Genomic DNA, 10970 nt, shown 5'->3' with positions numbered 1-10970 from the left:
GTGTACTCACCGGCTGAGTGCCGGTCACGAAAAAACGACAAAAAAAAAAAAAAAAAAAGATAATACAAATCTTTCCATGAACTTTTTGAAGTACCCTTATTTTTACCCTTTTATATAAGGATTTACCCACATCCTTATTTTAATTTAAATTTAATTTCTTTAAAAACAAACAAAATGTTATATTCAATTCCTAATGTGACTTAGCTCACTCAATCTAATTCCAAAAATGATTTCGTGCTTGGCTTTAGCTCCATCTGGTGGTTTTATAGCAATTCTCTGGAAAACATCAGTCAAAAAAAGAATGACAAATTAAAAAAAAAAAAAAAAAAAGCTAATTATTTAAAAGATTAAAGGACTGTGGTATACTTCTCAATTTATAATCTTTAAGAATAAAGTGACAAAGAACTGATCACACCCCTGTACTAATTTTGAAATGCCAGTTTAAATTTCCTGGCAAAATTTGGAGGTGGGAAGAATCTTACTGACAGTGCAGTTTGGGAATTCAGTGCCTTACAGGCTACTCAACACAGTACAAAGCAATTTCTCTTCAGTAGCAAACTTTCCATAGGCCATCTGATACTTAAGAACATGATTCCCAATTAAGTTTTTTGGTGGTGGTGTTTTGACTTTTGACTTTGTTAACCTTGAAGTTAAATCCTGAATGGACAAACTTTATGATTGGACAAACTTAAGTGAACATCCTAATATCAAGAGGCCCTGGATGGAAGCTCACTGGAGTCAAATTAGAGGTTCCAACCACAGAAAACGTGAACATATCCCTGGCATTGGTCTCTCACTTCAAATTAAAGAAAATACAGTTAGAAAATACCTGACAATGCTGCCCAAATTAAATAAGCACCAAGTGTGTAATACCACTAATGTAGACAATTCCTGTGATGAAAAAAGAAAAGCAAATAATCCAGCTAATACATATATTTAGGCTGATACTGCAGTGGCTTAATTACATAATGTTTGCAACTTTTTATTTCATGAATAAACATTTAGTATCTACTATTTCCTCACAAATGGGTTATTCATAACAGTATCAAAAGGCAACAAAGGCCATGAATCCATCTTTTAATTCACATTTTCTTTCTTAGTTTAAGAAAATTTATTTTAAATATTTTAAAGTTATCCACTAACTTTTCAATGAACTATTGAGTAAATTGAGAAAAGCCTATTATATTAAAATAATTTCTAGATTTTACTAGCATTAAATTTTATAGATTAATATCTCCCGAAAGATTTGGGTAATTACCTGTTTATATTGCGTCCAAGCCTGGCAGTGTGCCTAGCACAAAGTTTTTGACCTGATGACCGACTTTATTCTAATATATTTCACCTTTTACTTGGTTTTCCTGTGAAGTTAACATCCTCTTCTGAGCAGATGCACAGCTCTTCACCCTATGAGGGTGGACGCTTTGTCTTGTTCCTTGTGACCTTAGCACGCAGAAAAGTCCCTGGCACAGAGTAGGTACTCAATAAATATTTGATTGTTCCAGTGAACATATAAGATATGATTACAGTGAAATTTCAGAGGAAATGCTAAGTTTAGATTGCTTAACTAAATTTAAGTGAGAGTGAAATTAGCAAACTGTAGCAAAACAGATTTAATTCAAAATCATTTCATTATACCAGCATGTCCAATAGTAGATTTCAATTCTCAGAAAACTAGTTTCAGAGTTAAAGTTAAACAGGTTTCTTTACTGCTAGATCTCTTTAAGACTATACTAATACTAAGCTAATACTTTTTGTAAATCTTCAAGTATGTGGCATTTCCCAAATCGATGTGATCACAATTTCTTTTTTTTTTTTTTTCCAAATCAAGCATCTATCTGGAGAAACGGATTCTGAAGAACACACCTGAGAAATGCTGCATTATATTATATTAGGGTACACAATGTTAAAACTGAAGAACATTAGTTTCCACAAGAAACCTGAGATGTTTTAATCTCCTAAAAAGCATACTGATTTGTATAACTTAATATCCTACCTAAAATTAAGACTAAAAAAATGTAACTAAAGAATCAGTCCTTCTCTAGTACTGAAAAACCTTAATATATGAAAGAAAACATCAAAATTCAAGATCGACACACAAAATATCTTTTATTCTGAATTATACAAAATCAAAACTTCAAACAAGTATTGTTTATAAGATCCAATGATATTATATTTTTAAAATATGATTACATAATAGCTTTAAATCTGTATTCACTCAAATTTGTCACTATATTTATCTTTACCGACTGTAGTTACCAAGTTGTAAGAACAATTATAACCATATTAATACTTGACAGAATTCTGATGTCTGATAATACCTGGATACTGGGCAGCATCCAATTAGAATATCAGTATAGCTTTCATTCATCAAAGAAAATATTTTATTCATGTTCCCCAAACAAAATGAGAAGTAATGTTGGGTTTGAATTGAAGAAAAAAAGCGAAGTTAAAGTATGAAAAACAAATAGTTTTCATTTGGTGGGAGCTGAAATCAGTGTATACATTCTAATCAAAGGCATTTTCCAAGTTTTTAGAAATCTACCAGGCCAAACCCTTCGCTGCCTTCGCTGCTCTTGCTTTGCTTTTCCCTTTTCGTTTCTCTCGCTTTGCCTTCAGCCTTTTTCTTTGCCTCTGGTTCATCCATATTGGGTACTGTCCATGCTGGTCTAGAAGACTCTTTTTGTTTCTCTTAATATCAGTCTCCATTTTCATGTCATCTGATTAAAAAAATGGAAGAACATCCACGAATGATAACCTTGTGAAAGTATATTAATGCACTGAGAACATGAGAACTGAAGGTCGTCTGAAACTTCAGAAGCAAAATATCCCTTATTTGTGAAATGCTCTTTGACTAAGACTCTAAAAACTCCTTACAGCAAATTCAGTGGAATCAGACACATGCTGCCACGTTTTCCTACACCACGAAAGATGTAAACTGTTTTTGAATAATTAAAGACACGATCTATGAACTGATATAAACAAACTGATTAGGGATGACTGGCCATTTCTAATGAACTTGAAGTAAATTTTAAAGAATTCAGAATGAACTTCTAATGAACTTGATGGAGTAGTCAGGAGCAAGGTTGTGATGACAGATCTGGACACATCCTGGGGCTGCCACACTTCTTCTATCCAGACAACATCCAGAGATCCAGCTGTACTGACAGGAGACTTGGCAAGAAGCTCAGTGCAACCATGATGTGATAAACACAACTTTATCTATTGTGAAGAACATGCCAAGAATGTCTCTCCCTGGGATCTTACTATGGTATACAAGGTCTTCTATTATCTTTACTACCTGACATATTAGATATTCTTCATTGTTTCCACAGTGCCCAGAATAGTGCCTGGTATATAATATTAATAACTAGTTATTGAATGATTATTTTAAGTGCTCTTCTAGGTTCAGGGGATACAGTGGTCCATATCTCCTTGCCTTCGTGGAGTTTACAATGTTTTGTTGAGGGGAGAAAAAGCAAACAAACAAAAAGAAAATTTCAGCCTGTGGTAAATGGTTTTTTAGAAAGGTACTGGAACCAGATTAAGTAAGACCTGGTAGGCTCTGGTAAGCACATGGAAAGATGATGCAAGGATTTAAGCATGGAAGTGATATAATCCGATTTATATTCTAAAAAGAGCACACTGGTTGTTAGGTAGAAGATGAATCAAAAAGGGCACAAGCTGAAGACAAATAAAAAGGTTACTATCATGTACAGACAAGAGATGACGGATTAAGGTGAAAACATGAAAGCAGAGAAAAACGGATAGATTCCTGATGTATTTTAGGGATGATCAATAAGACTTGCTAATGTTTAGATATGGGGGATAAAAAAAAGTGATCAAGGATGACTACTAGGTTTGTGGGTTAAGAAATTGGGTGTGCAGTTGAAAGAGTAAAAATAAGGAGGAACATGAGCTTAAGGGCAGAGATGAGGAGCCATACCGAAAACAGGTAGATTACTAACTGGGAAGGGAAGACCCTCCCACCTTCATTCCCATCGCCATTTGCCTCCTGAAATACTCCAAGAATGAGGGCATCCAGACACTCCCCAAGCAGGAGATGAGAGAATTCCTCTCTGGAGATGATGAGGAAAAAAAAAAAATGACTTACAGATTTTGATGTAGGGAATCTCCTAACAAAAGCTCCTGGAGCCAATCCAATTATTTATTATTCTACAAATCTAGAAGTTGATAGACCCTCCCGTACACCTTGCCCCTCTCCAGCTTCAAATTATCATTTTAGTGCCTCATTTTGAAATACAAACAACTGATTTTTAGACATTTGAGAAAGTCCCAAATATGAAAGATAAGAGACAAAAATAAAGGAATGCAAAGGAATAGAAGGGGGGAGAGGGAAGAAAATCTAAGATGAAAACAGACAATGCATAGAGTAGATCCAAATTTCAAAAACAAACCGTATTTAATACCCTCAGCGAAATCAGAGAAGATATATACCCATTAAGAGCAGGAAGCTAGAAAAAAGGAACAGCATAAGAAAAAAACCTTTTGGAGGTTAAAAATATAACAATAAAACTAAATAACTCCGTTCAAGAACTAGAAAATAAAGTTAAAGAAATCATAGTACGAGGGCATATGGTGTCCAGAATATAAAGAACTCTTCCATCCCAACAACAAAATGACAAACAACCTAATTTTTAAAATGGGCTAAAAACTTGAATAGACCTTCCTCCAAAGAATAAATACAAATGATTAATAAGCATATTACAAGATGTTCAACATCATTAGACCTCAGGAAAATGCAAATCAAAATCACAATGAGGGCCGAGCCCGTGGCGCACTCGGTAGAGTGCTGCGCTGGGAGCGCGGCGACGCTCCCGCCGCGGGTTCGGATCCTATATAGGAATGACCAGTGCACTCACTGGCTGAGTGCCGGTCACGAAAAAATGACAAAAAAAAAAAAAAAAAAAAAAAATCACAATGAGATACTACTTCACATCCACTAGGATGGATGGAGAGGACCCGAAGAAACTGGCACCCCCATACACTGGTGGTGGGAATGTAAAATGATGTGGCTGATATGGAAAACAGTAAGCAAAGAATTACCATATGACTCAGCAATTCACTCATTAAGTATATACCAAAAAAGAAGTGGAAATGGGTATTCAGACAAAATCTTGTCCACGAATGTTCACAGCAGCACTACTCACAATAGCCAGAAAGTGGAGGCAACCCAAAAGTCCACCAACTGATGAACAGATAAAATGTGGGTATGTACAATTCAGCTTTGAAAAGGAAGTACTGATATATGCTACAACGTGGGTGAACCTCAAAAGCATTATGGTAAGTGAAAGAAGCCAGGCACAAAAGATCACATATTGTATGATTCCATTTATATGAAATACCCAGAATAGGTAAATCCATACAGACAAAAAGCACACTAGTGCCTGCCAGAGGCGGAGGGTTAGGAGAGACTGCTTAAGGGGTACAGGGTTTCCTTTTAGAGTAAAAAAATGTTTTGAAACTAGAGGTAATGATTGTATGTCGTGAATGTACTAAATGCCATGTATTGTACACTTTAAAATGACTAATCTTATATTACATGAATTCTGACTCAACAACAAAAGTGTGAATGGGCAGGAGTGGCACGTATGTGAGGAAATGGAGACAGCAACTGAAGGCAAGGGTTTCAACAGTTTCAAGGAGAGTTGAAATAAAGCAGCATATTGAGAGAAATGCAAAATCAAAGGAGGAATTTTTCTTTCTTTCTTGTTTGAGATGGGACATCCCAGAACACACTTAGGCTGTTGGAAATGACCCAGTGGATGAGACTGATATGGCAGATGTCTGAGTACAGCCCTTGAGAATGCAAAGGGGGAGAGAATTCTGAACACGAGTGGAGAAACGCATTTGAGTGAGCATTAATAAAAGAGGGGGAAACAGATCATACATTCAAATTCTTATAGACATGCGTAGTGAAAAGATGAGGGTATTTCTGGTTGATTGCCCCCATTTTTCAAAGATATTAAAGTAAAAAGCTTTTTGCAATTTTTATTTGTATGGATGGGAGAGGGATGGAATGAGAAAAGAATAAAAAATGGTCATGTTGAAGAATGGGAAAGGAAACTTCAAGGAAAGTTGAAGGTTGAAGAATACTGTTCTCTCCCTTGACCATAAGACACCAATTGAATATACATCTATTTTAAGAGTCTGGATGTTGAGAGTGCTTAATTTAGTATGCTACCAAATTGGTGCATTAGGATGTGAAAACCAACGAGCCTTTTTCTCTGCTGAAACGAGCATTATATACAGCCTCCAAATTTAGACTGTGATTAAGACATAGAGGTCCCTAGAATCTATCAAAATGAAATATAGTAAAACCTGGTGATTTTCAGGATAATAGTATAAGGGCACAGAACTCATAGAATGGGAACTAGATCTTCTAAGGAGTAAAATGAAGACCATCTTCTATCCTGTCTAGACCCTGATTGAATTATGTACCCTTCGAGCCAGGGTGTGTCTAGGATAGTCTATTCCTGTAGCACAAAAGACCCACCCTGAATAATCCAAAACATGCCTATACACATGAACTAGCTTTAAAATAGGTTAGCATAGACTCTCTGGTTGCACTGTAAGTCTTCCAAAGAATAAAAATGTGGGTAGCAAGTTTGTAGGGAGCAAGTGTGGGGGTGGGTACAGGACAGTCAAAAGAGGAAAAAGAATCACAAAAAACTGTTTTAAATTTTTAAAAACTTTTAAATGTTTTTAAATTATTTTTAAAAACAAAAGCAGAAAAACTCACCTTCTTCATCTTTCACCACACATTGCATTTTCTCTTGGCAATGTTTGGGTTCCACCACAGTTGCTATCTCTTGAACGTCTTTCATTAAAACATCACTGTCTATCTTGAGAATACTTTTAAGCCTGCTGAGCTCTTTGGGGGCATTCTTTTTTCTCTTTTCAGCACGCATCTTCCTTTTCCACTTACTCCGTAAGCTCTTAGCCATGTTTTACCTGCAAGTTAACAAAAATACGCATTCAGAAGCAAATATTTACTGCTAAAAAAAGGTAAATGTTTAGAAAACCAGGCCAACAGGAACAAATGGACGGTAAAACTTTTTATTCCATTCATGATTTATGATGGCTTAATGTGCAACTTACGTGAGGACAGATGTAGCACACACTGCCATTAAATAACAAGAACACCAAATCAAACTATTTGTGGTCACTTGCAAACTGTAAATCAAGCCAATTCTGAAATCTCTTTGAGTTTCCTTACCAAGATGCAGAAATTTAATTTCCCCAGAAATGGAAAGAGTATCATTATTTTACATTTACGCAACAGCTTACAAATTACAAAATGATTTTATAAATACCCCTTCCCAATCTTCTTCATTTTCCACCCCCTCAAGCCAACCGAACTACTTTAAGCTTATCTATTTCCACTCTTGCTTTCTCTCTGCCCCTCAGTCCCAGCCCTAAATTCTCCAGTGTGAACTTTTAGTTACTTGGTGTGAACTTTTAAAAACTTAAGAATATATCACTGCCTTCCTTATAATTCTTTAATGACTGTACTCCACGAGGCAGATGCTAAGTAGGTCTTGTTCACCGTTGGATCCCCCAGTGCACAAAGCGCTTTGCATATAGTAAAGGTTATATAAACATCTGTTGAGTGGTTAACTAGTTGGGTAATATTTTTTGAAGGCCAGCAACCATAAACTCACTCTGCTCCCTTGTCTATAACCTGAGCCCTTCGAAGGGCTAGGATAAAAGGGTTGCGGTAAACAACCTTGAGGACCAAAGTTAACTTTAGCAGGCCTTAACAAGGAAGGACTCCACTTCACAAAAAGCAGAGGAAGCCGGGGGACCGCCACCAACACCACGCGGGACCCTAGCCCTGCATCTCCGGACCCGAGCTCAAGCGTGGTCCAGAGAGGGTGGAGCATTGAGACGGAAATTCTCTCGGAGCGGCAAAATCGAGGTCCTACGCCCCAGGACCCGGGAGGGTCCGCGCTCACCTGAGAAACACAAATATGCTTGCCCCGCAAGATCACGCCGGCCGGAAGTCACCACACTTCCGCCTTCCGGGCAGACCCACCCCGGGAGGGCGAGCTGCACGCCGGGAGCCCAAATGTCTCGGAAAGCCCCGAGAGGCGGGTTCTTTGGGAGCTCGGCGTGACGTGTTTCCTGCGTGTGACGTGGGTGAGGACCAGGATGCTCGGCTTGTCCTGCAGAATGCACGAGTCCCGGCCGAGGGCCGGGCGCTGGGTAGGCTCCCTTCCCAGATGAGGGCGAGTTAGCTCCGAGTCTAACCCAAGCAGTGAGCCCGGCCAGGTGACTTTTCCTTTCAGGTAGGGAGCTCGGAGACCTTTAGATCCGGCCTCACCTTTCACAAGGTACTCATGGATTTCCTTAAATGGAATCATCCTAGAGCACGTGTTCCTCCAGAGGCCGTATTGAAATCATCTTTATTTGCAGCCTGTAAATTTTCCCATCCCGAGTGATGGTCTCACGGACGTACACATATGTCAAAACTTACCAAATTGTACACTTTAAATATGTGCAACTTATATGTCAATTGTTATCTCAAAGCTGTTACTAAATACAGAAAACAGGTCTTTTCCATCCCAAAGAGTTGAAAGGGTAAAATGATCAAACTATTTCAATTCAACGAATGTTTACATGTCTGATCACTTACCTACCAGACACAAACTTTTTCACTTATGTTCCTCACCAGTTTGTGTAAAAGCAGTTCTAACGAAATAGTTCATTGACTTTAGTATATTTTAAAATCCTTTATTCATTCCCTCATTCTCACATTCAAGTATGCTCTCTGTGACAGGCACTATGCTGAATATTCAATGATAAAGGAAACCACACTCCTGTGTTTGGGAAACTTTAATAACTGATGGAGGAACAAGGTTTAAGGGTCAAACTGGACATTGCTGTGGTTCCTCACAGAGCTGGAAGGAACTTATGAAACTAAAGGTACAGTGGGTAGTGCTGAACACCTGATGGGAAGTGCACTGATTCCTTATCCCCCAACCAAAAGGCATGCTACACTATGGCTGGAGCTCCTACAGTCAAACCTCTCTCAAGTAACCCCTGATTAGCATAATCACTTAGTAAGGAACAGGAAGATTTCTGGAATTCAGATGGTTACCAAATGTTACCCATTTCCTAGGTGATGGGGGGCTTCAAGACAAAGCTCTACAAAGATGAGAGGAAAAAGCAAAAACAATCTAATTCCCAGCTGCTCCAAAAAGGCCTGCAGCTGGTTGCTGACACTCTAGGTCTCCAGAATTGCATCAAGTGGATTGAAGCCAGCTCTCAAGCCTGCAGAGAATAAAGGCAGGTACACAGGGCTCACTGCACCTCTTCTCCAAAATTACATTCCATAAATACAAAAGTTCTCAGATACTGCTCTTTCCTGTTTTCCTCCTACCTCTCCAGCTGTTCTTCCTTTGTCCCTTGCATATTGAATTGCCTGTTGCTCTGTCCAAGTCCTGCTAATTCCACTTTCTTAATATTTTTGTAGTTTGCATATTCTCACCTTTACTTGATGTAAAAAATTGTAGTTGCACATGACCTTTTATCTAGCAATTCTGTCCTAGCTAGACAAACTCATACCTGTGTACAGTGGGACACATAGTGATAGTAAAAAAGGAAGAATCATATCAAATGCGTTGACAGAAGAATGTATGAATAACTATGGTTCATTTATAAAATATAATATTCTATACCAAAGGTTTTTGAACTTCCTGGTCTTGGGATACCTTTACACTATTAATAATTATATTTATCATATCAGAAATTAAAACAATTTTTTGAAAATGTATGAGTCATTTAAAAAGGATAAATTCATTACATGTTAACATTTTTATGAAAAACTATTTTGTAAATCAAAAATAATTCAATGAAAAGAATGGCATTGTTTACATTTTTTAAATGTCAAATCTGCTTTTGCTTATTGTCTTTGGTCACAATTCAGTCCATCCTGCCGTGTTAATAACAGCAGCTGACATTAATTAGGCAATTAGTTTATGCATCTATCTCATTTAATACTTATAATAGCCCAGTAAAGTTGGCATTATTATTAGTTATTATTATTCCCATTTTAAAGATGAGGCAAAAGACCTAAGTAAGGAAAGATACATAACTTGCCAAATATACATAACTTACAACCACATAAGCAGTTAGTTGCATAGCAAGGATTCTAATCTAGATGCTCTTACCCACTATGCTATGTTAAACTTGATTACATTGCATCATGCACTTGGGTATTCATTATTTAATTGATGATGGAGAAAAAAATCTAAAAATCACAGAAGGCTAAATTAATACTACTAACACTTCAACTTAATAGCTGGGAAATGATGCTTAGTGAGTGGTTAGGGCTGAGTTATATCCCCCCCAAATTCATATAATGAAGTCCTAAACCCCAGTACCTCAGAATGTGACTATATCTGAGGATAGGTCTTCAAAGAGGTAATTAAGAAAAAATGAGGTTATTAGGGTGGGCCCTAATTCAATATGACTGGAGTCCTTATGAGAAGAGGAAGTTTGGACACAGACGAGTACAGAGGGAAAACCATGTGAACACACAGGGAGAAGACTGCCATCTACAAACCAAGGAGAGAAGCTTCAGAAGAAACCAACCCTGCCTACACCCTTCATCTTGGATTTCCAGCCTCCAGAACTGTGAGAAAATAAATTTCTGTTGTTTAAGCTACCCAATCTGTGATACTTTGTTATGGCAATCCTGGCAAACTAATACAGTGGAAGAATTTGCCAAAGTTTCATTGGTCACTGGTACACTGACCTAACGTCCTGTATGTACCAACACAAATGAAACCACAAGACACTATTTTCAAAATAAAAATTTTTTTATTTTGAAATGTATATACTTAGTGACAGATGAACCAGAATCTTTGGGGTCCTCTAAGCACACTAGCATGCTACAATTTTAAAGTTAAAACTGTACTTAAAAAAAAAAGTCAAATTTTATGTCA

At 37.4% G+C, this 10970-nt stretch overlaps 1 protein-coding gene across 1 annotated transcript; it reads right to left on the bottom strand.

The window, feature by feature from the left end:
- Positions 1-2164: 2164 nt before the first annotated feature.
- Positions 2165-8058, bottom strand: LLPH (LLP homolog, long-term synaptic facilitation factor). The gene is made up of 3 exons (XM_063076106.1): positions 7977-8058; positions 6761-6972; positions 2165-2717 (listed from the first exon to the last, which is right to left on the bottom strand). The coding sequence occupies exons 2-3, from the start codon at positions 6963-6965 to the stop codon at positions 2539-2541; spliced, it is 384 nt and encodes a 127-aa protein (XP_062932176.1). The 5' UTR covers positions 6966-6972; positions 7977-8058; the 3' UTR covers positions 2165-2538.
- Between the last annotated feature and the right edge of the window lie 2912 nt (positions 8059-10970).

Source organism: Cynocephalus volans, chromosome 12 (assembly GCF_027409185.1).
Source record: "Cynocephalus volans isolate mCynVol1 chromosome 12, mCynVol1.pri, whole genome shotgun sequence".
In the NCBI taxonomy this organism is placed as follows: domain Eukaryota; kingdom Metazoa; phylum Chordata; class Mammalia; order Dermoptera; family Cynocephalidae; genus Cynocephalus; species Cynocephalus volans.
Note: the sequence above shows the minus strand (reverse complement) of the source record. Positions and strands in the feature narration are given on the sequence as shown.

Bases quoted from the DNA above. Each gene is read 5' to 3' on its own strand.
- LLPH (XM_063076106.1), bottom strand. From the start codon at position 6,965: ATGGCTAAGAGCTTACGGAGTAAGTGGAAAAGGAAGATGCGTGCTGAA. The intron at 2,718-6,760 runs GTGAGTTTTTCT...TTTTTTAATCAG, and splicing joins TGTGGTGAAAGATGAAGAAG to ATGACATGAAAATGGAGACT.